Source organism: Borostomias antarcticus, assembly GCF_949987555.1.
Source record: "Borostomias antarcticus genome assembly, chromosome: 23".
Classification (NCBI taxonomy): domain Eukaryota; kingdom Metazoa; phylum Chordata; class Actinopteri; order Stomiiformes; family Stomiidae; genus Borostomias; species Borostomias antarcticus.
Genome location: NC_140256.1, coordinates 19,234,016 through 19,249,585, shown reverse-complemented (window position 1 = coordinate 19,249,585; position 15,570 = coordinate 19,234,016). Strand labels below are relative to the sequence as shown.

Below are 15,570 nucleotides of genomic sequence, written 5' to 3'. Positions count from 1 at the left end.
GTTCCAGCAGGGGGCCCCAGACATCCCTTTCCCTAGCAGCATCAACCAGCTCTGCCTGGGGAATCTTTAGTCGCTCCCAGGCCAGTGCGGAGATCTAATCCCGCCACCTGGTCCTGGGTCTACCCCGCGGCCTCCTCCCAGTCAGACACGCCTGGAACACCTCCCTAGGGAGGCGCACAGGAGGCATCCTCACTAGATGCCCGAACCACCTCAACTGGCTCCTTTCGACGCAAACGTAAGACGACTTACTGCGGAGGACACAAACACAGCTCTCGCTTTGGGTGTACAGGGATTGGATGGCCCTAAGTAGGGACCCCCTCACCCCATACTCCCGCATAACCCTCCACAAGACATCTCGAGGGACCCGGTCGTAAGCCTTCTCCAAGTCCACAAAACACATAGAGACAGGTTGGGCAAACTCCCAAGCACCCTCCAAGATCCTTGCGAGAGTGAAGTGCTGGTCGGTGGTCGGTGGACCAGGACTAAATCCGCATTGTTCCTCTTCAATCTGAGGTTCGACTATCGGCCGGACCCTCCTTTCCAGCACCTTGGAGTAAACTTTCTCTGGGAGGCTGAGTAATGTGATGCCTCTATAATTGGCACACACCCTCTGGTCCCCTTTTTTGAATACTGGGACCACCACCCCAGTCTGCCACTCCTTTGGCACTGACCCGGACTTCCACGCAATGTTAGAGAGGCATGTCAACCAAGACAGCCCCTCTACACCCAGCGCCTTCAGCATGTCTGGACGGATCTCATCAGTCCATGGGGCTTTGCCACTGTGGAGTTGTTTGACTACCTCAGTGACCTCCTCCAGGGAAATTGACGATGATCCCCCATCATCTTCCGGCTCTGCCTCGATCGTAGAGGGTGGATTAGTCGGGTTCAGGAGTTCCTCAAAGTGCTCCTTCCAACGCTCAACAACCTCCTCAGTTGAGGTCAGCAGTGTCCCTTCCTTGCTGTATACAGCTTGGATGGTCCCCCGCTTTCCCTTCCTGAGGTGTCTGATGGTCTTCCAGAAACACTTTGGTGCCAACAGAAAGTCCTTCTCCATGGTTCCTCCGAACTGCTCCCACACCCGCTGCTTTGCCTTGGTCACGGCCGAAGCCGCAGCCCTCCAGGCCAGTCGATACCCTGCAACTGCTTCTGGAGTCCCCCGGGCTAACATATCCCGGAAGGCCTCCTTCTTCTGTCGGACGGCTTCCCTGACCACCGCTGTCCACCACGGTGTCCTAGGGTTACCGCCCCTTGAGGTACCTATGGCCCACAGGCCGCAGCTCCCAGCCGCAGCTTCAGCAATGGAGGCTTTGAACACCGACCACTTATGCTCGATGTCCCCAACCTCCACAAGGATGCCAGAGAAGCTCCGCCGGAGGTGGCGATTGAAATCTCTCCGGACAGGCTCTTCCTCCAGACGTTCCCAGTTCACCCTCACTACTTTTCCAGTTGCAGCTTTTGTGACAAAACCACAACATCGGTGTCAACAGTTCTGATCAGAATCCTGGAGTGGCCAGGTTGGACGGCATGGGATGCATGTAGAAGCATGCAAGTGTCCGCTTCCTCATGGGTGCATGGTGTAATTGATGACCGGTCTAGTAGTGCGGGCTTGCTGCGGACTCCCTCTCCATCAGTGATTACGAACTGCTTGTCCTCCTGGTCAAACCAATGAAGCAGAGCTTCTGACAGGTAAGTGAACAGCTCGATCTTGATTCCGTCCACACAGAGGAAATTCTGACAGTTTCTTGTGAAAGCTGCCACCACACGTTGTTCGTGTAGGGGCCTTTAGTGAGTCAGGAATGTAGTGGCCCCATACCAGGTTCAGACGGGATACAACTTGAAGCTTTGTGGAGATGAACGCTATGAAGACATCTGTGGCATACTCCTCAAAACTCTTGGATGCAGCTAGTTTTAGGAAGTTCACAGCTGGCATTGGCAATGTCTTCTAAGCATGAAAGGAGATCACTCTTCACACCAAGGCGGAGATTTCGTCCAGCAGACAATGCAGGAGCGCATGCCTGGTTTTCATGTTGAAAGAACACATCAAGGTTTCCATCCCTTGTCTGACAACCTATGTATAGTCGTGAGAAGAGTTGCATGTCATTCTTCAGAGAAACTATCTGCTGCTTCCCTTTGGTCAACTTTCTTGGGGTGGAAGAGCCAAACACCATCAACTTGTTTCTTCTGAGGACATGGTACAGTAGATTGGCTTGGTTCTCTCCACTAGGCAGTGCCGAGTGAATGCCTCAAACTGTTCTTGACCAATCTGCTTCACCTTATGGATTGTTTCAACAGCCTCAAGCCCTGCAATTTCCTTGGAGTCCAGGACAATCAGATCCAGGCTTTCTTCCTCAAAGGGGTTGCCAAGGTCTTCCATCACATTGACAAGGAGGAGACATCCTTGATGAATGAGGCCTGCACACTGGGTATTTGGTCATGATGGCATGTGTCTCCTCCTTTTCCCCAGTTATGAAGGCCAGTTTGGAACTCCTCTATGGAATGAGTCATCTACCTGAAAATATTTCTAAACTGACACATTTTATTGTATTGTTTATTCTCTTTACCTACCTGCCAAACGCTCTGTCAGAACCGTCACTGTCACGTTGCTTGTCATGTAGCTGCAGCACAGCAGCATCTGGTGGTGATGATTAGTACTATGGGCACATTTGGAGTGGCCCAATACCCAGTGTTTCTCCCAATATATTTATCAACATACTGTATGTACCAAATGTGGTACTTTTATCACATGAATATTGTTTTGAAATGTGAATAATGCCTCAAAATTTACTGGGAACTTGTTTTGTTCAACATGCATTGGTGACAGCTGATATGTAAAATGGCATATCTCTGGTTCTATTTGGACTAGAACAATAATATTGGTATCACTGGAAAGGTAACATTCTCCTCTGTCTTTTCATCATGGCTGATATGAAATTTAGTGTGGGCACAGCCCCCCTAAAAGCAATCTAATAACGTAGATGCCTGCAATGGCCACTAGAGGGCGACTTTGCGGCAGCCCAATATCAAGATTTCTTCTAAATATATTAAGCTACATGTGTACCAAATTTGGTGCTTTTAATCACAAAATGCACAATTCTGTTGAAAACTGGAGCTAAGCTGCCCCACTAGGGGGGGGTAGATAGAGGGAAGGAGAGAGGGAGAGAGAAAGAGGGAAAGAGAGAGGGAGAGAGAGGGAAAGGGGGTAGACAGAGAGAGAGAGGGGGAGAAGGAGAGAGAGAGAGGGAGAGAAAGGGGGTAGACAGACAGAGAGGGAGAGAGAGAGAGAGAGAAAGGGGGTAGACAGACAGAGAGAGAGGGGGAGAGGGAGAGAGAGAGAGGGAGAGAGAAAGGGGGTAGACAGAGAGGAAGAGGGAGAGAGAGAAAGGGGTTAGACAGACAGAGAGAGAGGGGGAGAGGGAGAGAGAGAGAGGGAGAGAGAAAGGGGGTAGACAGACAGAGAGAGAGGGGGAGGGGGAGAGAGAGAGAGGGAGAGAGAGAGGGAGAGAGAAAGGGGGTAGACAGAGAGGAAGAGGGAGAGAGAGAAAGGGGGTAAACAGACAGAGAGGGAGAGAGAGAAAAGGGGTAGACAGAAAGACAGAGAGGGAAAGAGAGAGAGAGGGAGAGGGTGTGTCTTCAGTGTGTGTGTCAGTCTCACCTGGGGCGTGAGCTCCACCTCCAGCTCTCCAGATAGGTACTGCCTCTCGAACTCCACGTTCTCCCCCACGTACGACGATATCATCCTCTTGATCTGCTTGGTCTGGAGCAGGAGGCCCAGGCCGAAGTTATCCACCCTGCAGAGGGAGCACACACACACACACGCGCGCACACACACACACGCACGCACGCACACGCACGCACACACACACACGCACACGCACACACGCACGCACACACGCACACACCACCACAACACTAGTAAAACCTCAATATATAAGGTTATATATATATATACCATCATATATATATCAAATAACTCAAGTGACAAGGAGGAGCACATTTTCACTTTCCTGTTTTCTTTGCCTTCATTGTTAAACCATCTCTCTCATTCTTATTGAACCTTCCAGTCTCTCTCTCTCTCTCTCTCTCTCTCCCTCTCCCTCTCCCTCTCCCTCTCTCTCACTCTCCCTCTCTCCCTCCCACCCTCCCTCTCATTACCATGTGGGGTTACTCCAGGTCAGCCAAGGACAAGACCGCCCTGGCTGTGTGTGTGTGTGTGTGTGTGTGTGTGTGTGTGTGTGTGTGTGAGTGCGTGTGTGTGTGTGTGTGTGTGAGTGTGTGTGTGTGAGTGCATGCGTGCGTGCGCGTGCGTGTGTGAGTGCGTGCGTGTGTGTGTGAGTGCGTGTGTGTGTGAGTGCGTGTGTGAGTGTGAGTGTGTGTGTGTGTGAGTGCGTGTGTGTGTGCGTGTGTGTGTGTGCGTGTGTGTGAGTGTGTGTGTGTGAGTGCGTGCGTGTGCATGCGTGAGTGTGTGTGTGTCCAGGCTTCCTCTGATAGACTGGCCAGCCCAGCCCCCAGTCCCATCCAGCTGGAGAGGGAGCTGGTCTGGGAGGAGAAGTGTTGAGGGCTGGCCGTCCCCCAGGGTCCACACCCCCTTCTGGGAGGAGAAGTGTTGAGGGCTGGCCGTCCTCCAGGGTCCACACCCCCTTCTGGGAGCGCATGAACACTGCTAAATTAGGACAGCCTGGGGATTGGCTGAGAACAAGGCAAAATACCCACTAACGTTTGCGGTGAAGCAAATGTGAGAAACTGTTATTGTATTACGATGGCATGTCAATACCAGCTGTCATAATGTCCTCTGACTGGGGTCAGTCTTTAACTTCTAACACAGAGTGGAAGGTTTGGGACAGTGGAGCGAATAAAAGTGGATTGTTTAACTGCAGGCAGCTGAGGAAATAAGACCAGTGTCTGGTTTCATGGTGTCATCATGTCACCTGCCTGTCTTGTGACTGAGGGGGGAGCTAGTCTGATCTGATGCTCATTAAGTTGGGTTTTCCTCTCTGCCCATTCCTCCAATCACACCACTCTGCCCATTCCTCCAATCACACCACTCTGCCCATTCCTCCAATCAAACCACTCTGCCCATTCCTCCAATCACACCACTCTGCCCATTCCTCCAATCACACCACTCTGCCCATTCCTCCAATCACACCACTCTGCCCATTCCTCCAATCACACCACTCTGCCCATTCCTCCAATCACACCACTCTGCCCATTCCTCCAATCACACCACTCTGCCCATTCCTCCAATCACACCACTCTGCCCATTCCTCCAATCACACCACTCTGCCCATTCCTCCAATCAAACCACTCTGCCCATTCCTCCAATCAAACCACTCTGCCCATTCCTCCAATCAAACCAAAGTCTATGTGTGGGGCCACAGTCTGAGGAAAGGTGCTTAGGCCTTCACAGGATCTCTCTCTCTCTCTCTCACAAAAAAAAGTCCACTGTCAAATAAATACCTAAATAAATACATGTGGATCATCAAACTGAACGTAGGCTAAAAGCAGGGGAAACTCAGGGGGATCAGGTCTGGCTGTTAGCTGTTTGTTGCCTGTTGAAGCCTCTCCTACCTGCACACACCTGCCCTCTGTCACCTGTTAGGCCTGCGTGTCCAATGGTGCACATTTCCTTCACTGTTCATTTCCTCTATGAATGATTGTGTTTCGCTGAGAAGAATCTCTAAGAATGTCTTCCTCGCACCCAAGGCTATATCCAGGACATTTAGTTCAAATCCCCTCGTCTTTAGTTTTGTCTTCAATCAAGTTCAAATGAAGCAGCCTCCTCCTCCTCCTCAGTGGATGGGTGGCTGTGGTCCAGATCCTTGTCAGTTAATTCAATATTGCCAATAACAAAAAAATTTAACAGAACATCCTGTTAAAGAATTTCAACTCATCACCATGTGTTCACGCCAAGATAGGTTTCTGTTTATCTTATTCTATTGATGTTCCTGTTTCCTCTGTTTAATTATTTTACAATGTTTGTGGGAATCACACCTTAGTTAACTTCTCACTGCCATATGTGCCTGCCAGAGCAGCTGGTCAAATATCATGTCACGACACTGTTCCTTTAAAAGGGCTCCGCCTCTATTGGACTGGGCTCTCTGCTGGAATCCATTTCCTGTTGTGAGAGACCGCTTGCAAACGTAAGAATAAAAGCTCTCGTCTTTGTTTTACCCAGACTGAATCGACCACTCGCGTGCTCTTATTCTTAATCCAAGTATATTAAGAAAATAATTATCAACAATCTGGCGACGGGTCTGTAAAACCGAATTGCGGTTTCTGGGACAACTACGAGTCTTTTTCGCGTGCTCCGGAGGCGATGCGTGGATCCGCGACGAGTTTTTAACTTGGGGACTCAAACGTCGAGCGGCTCGCGTAACTTGCTGGCTGTTTTCTCGATGCCCTTCTCCTCTGCAGCCCGCTGAAAGGTCTGGTACGTTGTGAATCTAAATTATAGTGGTACGATTGTGTTTTTCAGCTGGAGACATTGACCATAGTTTTATTCGCACCGGTTGTTGTACATGCATTTCTGTACATGCATTTGTTCTTGAAGCCGGTTGTTGACCGCGTGCCCGCTTAAAATACCTAATGTTTTCCCTGCCCTATATATCTAACCAGGGTTAGGTTTTTGTTTGCGACGCATTTTACAGCGTTCCCAGTACTGATAGTGGAGTACTACACAGCGTTATTACTCTCGAAAAGCCTTACACGGAGGTGGCTGTTACACTTCGAGAACTTTTAAACCCCGGGTGATTTGCTTTTGTTAAGTGAGTCGAGTAGGCCTTGTTTTGTTTCATTTTGTTTGTCTTGTCTTGGGATTTCAGATCCTGGGTTTTTGTTTAGTGTTAAACTTCTGTACATGCTACGGTTTGGGTGCATTTCAGTGTTTGGTGTTCTGCTGGCTTTGTTTTGTGTTGAGTGTTGGGGTTCTTTTGGGATTTCTACGGCACTCTTGTGCTCATCCTTTGTTCTTTTAATTCTGCTCCAAGCTACGTATCTTGTATTTCTGTTAGCTTTGGTTTTTTGTCCTTTTGTTTCATTGATTAGCTTCTCTGTGCTAGCTAATTCGTCCACGTGGTTGGTTCCACATGTTGGTTAGCCCACGTGCTTAGCTACCTTTGTGCACACTGGATTGACTTCCTGTTTTGCTGCTTGTGAAAAAAAAAAGAGAGAGGTCCTGTTTTTCCTCAAACATTGAGGATCCACCATTTTGGTTTCTGAAGTCTGCCATTTTGGGAAAAAAATAAAAAATAAAAAAAATAATAAAAAAAAAGTAACAGGAGAAAAAAAAAACCCTCTCAACACAGCAGTTATTGTTTTTTTACTGTAATTTTGATATTTGTTTGTATTTGTAAAATGGGAAGTACTGCTAGTGCACCAAAAAGGGAACCTTTAATGGGGGCTGCCAAGATAGTGGCATTAAAGTATGATCCGAGTGTGTGTGAGCAAATTTCTTTATGGGCTAAAAATAGTGATTTTCCTCCTGTGTCTGGTACACTGTCTGTTAAATTGCTAGGGACAGTTAAGAGACAGCTTAAGGAGTTTCAGTTAACTAAGCTAGGTAGGAAGTCAGAGAATGCCATTAACTGGTCTCACTTTCTTGCTTGGGAAACAGCTGCAAATGACTCAATTGATAGAGCTGAAACTGCCCGCAACAAAAGGGAGGCTAGGAAGAACTCTGCTAAAGCGGTTTATGTTAAGAAATTAATTCCTCCTTCAGACAACGATGACCTTTTAGAACCGTGTCGTTTATATCCTGATCCAAATGCGGCCATCCCTGTTCCAAACCCTCAGGCTCAGCAGGGCATCGTCCCTCCTCTAGCCCAGGTGCTGCCCCCCCCTCTTGTGCTGCCCCCCCCTCTTCCAGTCCCGACACTTCCGCCAACCTCCATGGTTCAACCCCCCCCCCCTGGTCCTGCATTGTCACGGTTTACGACCCCTATTGCTGGTCCGTCATCTGTCCCCTCTCAGGTTTCACATCTCCCCTCTCCCTCTACTGGAACTCCTTTTGGAGCCCACCCTAAAGCTCCTTGGTTGCTTCAGATGTCACCCCCTCCAGGTTATTATTCCCATAACAGTACTCCGGCAGGGACTTCTTTTAGTGATGTTCACAGTCAGTCTAAATTGGCTATTTCCTTCCCTGAAACTTCCCTTTCTACTGACTCATCCCCTTCATTGACTGGCTCTATGACTCCTGATGACACCTCAGCCAAAGTCTCACCTCCTTTATTGTCTCCCCCTGATACTATTTCTCCCCCTGCTCTTGAAACAGTCGAGGGCCATCAGCACTATAGTCTTAGGTCTACTGGTCAGGTTCAGGAACAACAACTCTCTTCTGCATTAGGCAAGATGCTATTGCCAATGATTAGATGCATTAATCCTGTACCTCAACCACCTCTGGGCCAACCAGGTCACGCCATATGGAGCCCTTTTTCTGATGTCTACAGACCTTTCCGTTGTGATGAGCTGCGGGAGCTGGCTTCCTCATTACCTGATCCTGCTAAGGACATTGACAGCTTTGAGAGAGATGTGAATGCAGCTGTTCAGATGTACAGACCGCACTCTGAGGAACTTGAGGCTGTAATGAGGCTTGCGCTACGTCTCAAATGGGCTGATATAAGGGGAAATTTTGATGATAAATTGACTTTTGATGATCCTTTATTTGCACCTCAGGTGTTACAGCTGCTGCAGAGAATCAGGCTCCGGTTCCCTCCACAAACTAACTGGGACCTGATCTCCTCCTGTAAACAGAAGCTGAATGAATCTTTCGATGATTTTTATGAACGCCTGGAGAAACTTTTTCTCTTCACTCGGGCATGAATAAGCATGCCAATGACTACAATACTGTTTTGAAACAACAATTAATGAACAATGTTCTCCCTGCCCTTAGTGACCAAGTCAGGACTTCGTGTGTAAACTGGGAAACACAACCGCTAGTACAGGTCGTGGGTGTGTTCAGATTTGCCGAACGTTTCACTCTGCTAAAGGAGCAAAGGGAGGCTGCTGAAAAGAAGGACTCTGACGTGAAGCTGCAGGCTGCACAGGTTAGGTACTTCAACTCCAATGCTCGCACAGAGCCACAGCAGAGAGATGGACAGCGTCAACAATCAAGGGAGAATAGAGGGAATCAGGGTAATTCACAACCAACCAGCAGGTTTAACAAATCAAATGAGCGCTGTAATCACTGTGGGAGAAAAGGGCATTTCTGGAGGGAATGTAGACAATACGCTAGGGTACAAAGGTCTTCTCCTAACCAATGGGGATCTGCACCCCCTCCTGGAGTCTCTGTCAGTTCTCCGCAGGGAAGTGGTTTCTGACTAGGTGTAGGACAGGTAGGGAAAGCTAGGGAAAGTGAGTGTGTACGTGATGAGGAGAGAATCATTCATATTCATCAATACCTTAATCTGCATACCAAACCATCTGATAATCCTACTGTAACTATGACTGTTAATGGGGAAAGTTTGTTTTTTTTGGCTGACACAGGTGCTCATTCTTCTGTAATTAGTACTGCTAGCATGACACAGCGTCCTCAAGTGACTGAGGAGCTGGCTAAAACTGTTGGTGCTGCAGGCATTGTGAAGAATGAAAGAGTGACTGTTCCATTGAAAGTGGAAGTAGATGATTGTCAGCTAACACACCAGTTCATTTTGAGTGAATGTTGTCCAGTGAATCTTTGTGGGCGAGACTTGTTATGTAAGCTAGGTTTCCAGATGACCTGCTCCTCAGAAGGTGTCACCATACTCAGATCATCAACAATGACACCTCCGGAGGTGACAACCATGTACACCGACGCGCCTACCGATTGGTCTTATAATTGGTATGTTGATTGTAACACTCATACATCACAACATTTGGAAAAGTTGTTTTCAAAAGTACGGACATGTTATAGCTACGATGCTCCGCTCAGCCCTCATGATAACTTGCTCTGTACCGCATCAACATCTTTTTTAAGCCAAGACCATGGGTTTGAGGACACTTGGATGTTGCCTCAAGTGGATGAGACATTGATGTGTAATGTGTTGTATGTTGGACCGGATCATGCAGTTCTTTCTGTCGACCTTAACGGTACACAGAAACAGCTGTATGATGGTCATTCTGTGCCTCATGTGTCTCTTGCTGTTTCTGAGTTTGTTAATAGGAGGGATGCTGATGCGTGGCTGATGGACATAATGACAATAACGGACTGGGTCGGAAATCCTCATCAAATGAGGTATTCCGCCAAGACGGGGGTAAGAGCATTTCCTTACACCTGGGCTATTCCAGTCACTAGGGGAATCCAAGGATCATGTTTCTTCCAGACACAATCTGATGACTTATCTGAAGATTTATCTGTGTTACAAGGACTTCCAAATTCATTATGGGCAAAGGACAAATTTGATATAGGGAAAATTCGAAACGTGAATCCTGTTGTGGTTACCCCTAAAGGTTCATTCCGACCAAAGCGCGCTCAGTACCCGCTCCCTCTAGAGGCTATAGAAGGTATTGCAGAGGTACATGCATCTTTGTTAGAGCGTGGAGCCATTTCTGAGGTTGACAGCTCTCCTGTCAATTCTCCAATCCTCCCTGTGCGCAAAGCCTCAGGAGAATGGCGTTTTGTTCAAGATTTGCGTTGTGTTAATGAAGCTGTCATTGCTAGGACTCCTCTTTGTCCTAATCCGGTAACCCTCCTTGCCTCCATTCCTTCATCAGCTACTTTCTTTAGTGTTATTGATCTCAGTAATGCATTTTTTTCTGTACCTGTACACCCTGATAGCAGACATTGGTTTGCTTTCCAGTTCAAGAACAAAACATATGTGTGGAATGTTATGCCTCAAGGATTTGTTGATAGTCCTTCTATCTACAATGCAGAGCTCGCGCGCAGCTTAGAAGGATTTATTCCACCACAGAATAGCATCATTGTCCAGTATATGGATGATTTGCTTGTTGCTAGCTCAGACAAGGAGTCATGTGTCAAAGACACAAACGCATTGTTGTTTTATTTAGCAGAGAATGGCCATAAGGTTTCCAAACACAAAATCCAGCTGGTGCGTGAACAGGTTACATACCTAGGTCACGTTATTTCTAAAAATGGAAAATCTTTAGGTAGCAGCCGTGTGGAGGCTATCCTTGCTCTGCCCATGCCTACAACCAAAAAACAAATGATGTCTCTGTTAGGAACTGCAAACTATTGCCGGGCCTGGGTCCCGGATTTCGCTGAGCTCACACAACCCTTGTCCGATCTGGCCCACGGACGCAACCTTTCTCCCTCTGACCGAATCACCTGGACTGACGAAGCACGACTGACTCTAACGGCCCTTAAACAGAGGCTGTCTACAGCCCCTTGTTTAGGTCTCCCTGACTATGAAAAGCCTTTCCACCTTTTCACAAATGAAAAGGACGGTTATATGTCCGCCGTTTTAACCCAAAAGCATGGGGACCGGTACAGACCGGTAGCATACTACTCTAAAAGGCTTGATAGTGTAGTTAGAGGGTTAATCCCATGTCTTAGATCAGTGGCGGCGGCCACTGAAGCAGTATTGGGATGTGTCGACGTGGTAGCCATGCGACCACTAATCGTGAATGTTCCACATGCTGTCTCTGCTTTACTTTTACAGGCAAAGACCTCACACCTGCATCCAGCGAGACTGTTACACTATCAGAATGTGTTACTAACCATGTCTAATGTTACTCTCCAGAGATGTACTGTCCTGAATCCAGCGACACTGTTGCCAACACCAGATGACGGAGATCCACATGATTGTGTGGCTGTTATTGACTTAGTCAGTAAGCCACGCCCTGACCTCACTGATGTTCCTTTGTCTAACCCTGATTTTGAACTCTTTGTGGATGGTTCTGCCCAGCGATCACAAGCTGGTGAGCCTGTTGTTGCCTATGCGGTTACTACTGCTGTTACAGTGCTGGAATCAGCCAGACTTCCTAACCATCTCTCTGCACAGGCTGCTGAATTATTTGCGCTCACCAGGGCATGTATTTTAGCCAAGGGTAAGTCTGCTACTATCCACACTGACAGTGCATATGCGTTTAGCACAGTCCATGATTTTGCGATGCTATGGAGGAATCGTGGGTTCCTTACCTCAAGTGGTAAACCCATTGCTCATAATACTTTGATTAACCATTTATTGCAAGCAATGTTGTTGCCATCCAGTTTAGCAGTATGCAAAAGTAAAGCTCATGCTAGAACCTTGGATCCTGTGTCCATAGGTAATACGGCTGCTGACTCAGCTGCTAAAGCGGCGGCACTCTCCTCTTGCGCTCCTGTGTTGTCTATGCTCTCTCTCTCATCTGTGGATTCACAGGTCTCTCCTCCCATGTCTCTGAACGACATTGCCGACCTACAGGAATCTGCTCCTCCTGATGAGAAGAAGAAGTGGAAAACCAAATGCACATTCAATGATGAAAGCAGGTTATGGCTAGGACCTAATAACAAACCAGTCTTACCTCGTTCTTGTTTCCAGTATGCGTTCAAACTAGCGCATGGTCCTGATCATATTTCAAAATTAGGAGTTGTGGATGATGTGCAAAGGTATTGGTATGCGCCAGGGTTCACTGTGTTTGCAGAGCAGAGTTGTGCCAAATGCATCATCTGTATGCAAAACAACATTGGGAAAGGTATCAAAATGAAAATGTCAGCTCACCCGAGACCAGAGTCTCCGTGGGAACATGTGATGATGGATTTTATTGAACTTACACCATGCGAAGGGTATAAATATTGCCTTGTCTTAACTGATGTTTTTTCTAAGTGGACTGAAGTTTTCCCTTGCAGGCATGCCTCAGCAATCGCTGTGGCCAGGAGTCTCCTCCGAGAGATAATCCCCAGATGGGGATTGCCTTTGAAACTTTCCTCTGATAGAGGAAGCCATTTTGTGAATAATGTGATTAATGAGATTTGTAAGAGTTTGCAAATTGACCTCCGAACGCACTGCAGTTACCATGCTGCATCAGCTGGGATTGTAGAAAGAGCTAACCAGACATTGAAGGTTAAGCTCACCAAACTGATGGCAGAGACAAATCTGTCATGGATGAAAATTTTACCTTTAGCTTTGATGTTCATGAGGGGCCGTCCCCACCAAACTACGGGGCTCTCCCCCTATGAAATCATTTCTGGTAGACCTATGAGAATGTTTAACAAACCTTTTCCCCAGAACAAGCTGACTCTGATGTCCTGTGAACAGGACATGGTACAGTATTGTCTGGCACTCAACAACATACTAAAAGATCTCTTCAACAGAGTGAAGGCGACCATCCCGGATGCCAGAGAGGGTTTCTTGCATCACCTCCAGCCAGGCCAATGGGTGGTGATCCGGGACCTGAAACGGAAGGCGTGGAATAGTGCTCGTTGGCTGGGCCCGTACCAGATCTTGCTGACAACCCAGACGGCCATCAAAGTAGCTGAGAGGACGTCTTGGGTACACGCCACCCACTGCAGGCTGGTTCCAAACCAAGAGGAGGCCAGCCGGCCAAAAGATTCCAACAACCAAGATGCATTACCCGGTGTCACCACCAGGGCGAAAGCTCACTCTCTGGTCTCCTCATCTGAGGAATCAGACCAAGGATAACACACCCTATCTTTTCCTCATTGCTGTCATGATGACAACTTTGACCCCTGCCCCAGCAACGCCCAATCATAATCCAACCACACTCCCCCTCACACACCTACTCGCACCCCCCTTGAAAGAGAACTCGGACCAGTTCTCTCCTGAAACTGAAACCATTGAACGAAGGAAAAGACAAGAACACACTCCAGTATTCGTTTGTCCCGTTGAGCGTTGCACTCCACTTGACTGTTGGGTCTATACGGTAGACGAAGATGGATGGAAGATGCTGCATACTGCTTATGTGAGATTTGAAAGTAACAAACGATTCCCAGGTTCTACTATTGTAACTGTGACTGAAGTTAATGTAGAGAAAGACTCTCCTTATTGGTGTGTTTTAGCTAAAGATGTTATGCGAGTATCAAGAACAAAGAATTATGGAGTTGACATTTGTAGATCTGTTCCAGATTATCCTCGAGGTACTGTGTTTAACTGCTCTATGCACCTAACCAAATCAGCTAAGTCAATTGGACAGGAAAAGAAGCATCCTAATGAAGCTATTAGTGTAGTCAGAGACTTTGCACATAGAATGAACTACGCTAACTGTTGGATTTGTCAAAATGTACCTCTTAGTACTGCTGCGCCCATATTCTATCCAATTCCTTTAACCCAAGCAGAATGGTCACACTATGACTGGCAGGGTTTAGCTACTCATGTTTTCTCTGCTCCTGGACAATCCTCTGCTTGTCATTTTCATGTAGGATTAGATAGACTAGGTAACTCCTATACAGGGATTGAAGAGGTTATTCTAAGCAAATTGACACTAGAGGTTAATGAGAATCATAGACCTTCTAATTTCTCCCGCCTTATTCTGTTCAAGGTTACACACTTTTCTGAAATAGCTGGACAGGGATTGGTTCACAAAATTCAAGTTATATTAGTCCAAATAGACAATCATGCACCGAGTACTAGGTTAGCTTGCACAGCTGTATCTACTACAGTTAATTGGCGAAATTCAATTACCATTTCTGGATTAAAATGTCAAATTATCGATTGTATCATTAAAGCACAAACAAAATTGCATCCTCAAGAAATGGAACATCAAAATCAAGTCGACCAATTCAAAGTAGTACCTCTTCAACAGGTTACAGCCTGTATTGATCTTTTCAGATACAACACACAAATTAGGACACAAATTAATGATCTAGGCACTAGCTCCTGCGTTGCTCCTATCTACGAATTCTTGTATCCAGGTTCAGCGATAGGCCTTCCAAAAGGGGTATTTCTAGTCTGTGGCGATACAGCTTATTCAAACCTAAATAGCAACAGTGTAGGAAGATGCTATCTTGCTCATTTAATCCCCATGATTAGGAAGGTGGATCACGCTGAAATGCAGGTAATTCATCATCAATCCAATTATAGACATCGTCGTGCTATATCGCCCTTTCAGTTTATTTTTGGTGTATTTTTCCCTAACTATGGCATGTATAACACCCAAACTGAACTCATGACTCTCTCCGCTGTCTTGGCGGATCACTTGAATGCATCGGACAGAGTAATTTCAGCCTTAGCTAAGGAGGTGAATGAAATGAAGAAAGTTGTGCTACAGAATAGGTTTGCCTTAGATATAATTCTTGCTAGTAAAGGAGGAACATGCGCGATTGTAGGGTCAGAATGTTGTTCGTTCATCTCAGATCCAAATGCCACATTAACAGAGTTCCATGAATCAAACATGAAAGGTATTCAGACTTTAAAGACTGTCCATGGGTTTAATGCTTGGGGAATTTTCGATAATGCTTTTTCAAGTTCTGGAAATATTCTCAGATCTCTAGGTATCATTTTTATGATTATTATTTTGATTATTATTATTATTGGCATTGTTCTTAAGTGTATTGGAAAGTGTTTGAATACTGTTACAGAGATACCCATTACTGCATTAATGTTCAAAGGAGAAGTTGAATTAGACCTTCATTCAACTCAAGAACTTAGTCAAGTCTGTGCCATTGGAAATAAGGATTTTGAATTGTTTTGAAACTTGAAGTTA

At 46.7% G+C, this 15,570-nt stretch overlaps 1 protein-coding gene across 1 annotated transcript in view; it reads right to left on the bottom strand.

The window, feature by feature from the left end:
• oxct1a (3-oxoacid CoA transferase 1a) overlaps positions 1–15,570 on the bottom strand; it is a gene marked incomplete at its 3' end in the record, with an annotated part of 94,336 nt that overhangs the window by 63,117 nt on the left and 15,649 nt on the right. The window contains exon 4 of the mRNA XM_084456894.1: positions 3,653–3,788. Coding sequence (XP_084313020.1) covers positions 3,653–3,788 — 136 coding nt within the window. The remainder of the gene's footprint in view (positions 1–3,652; positions 3,789–15,570) is intronic.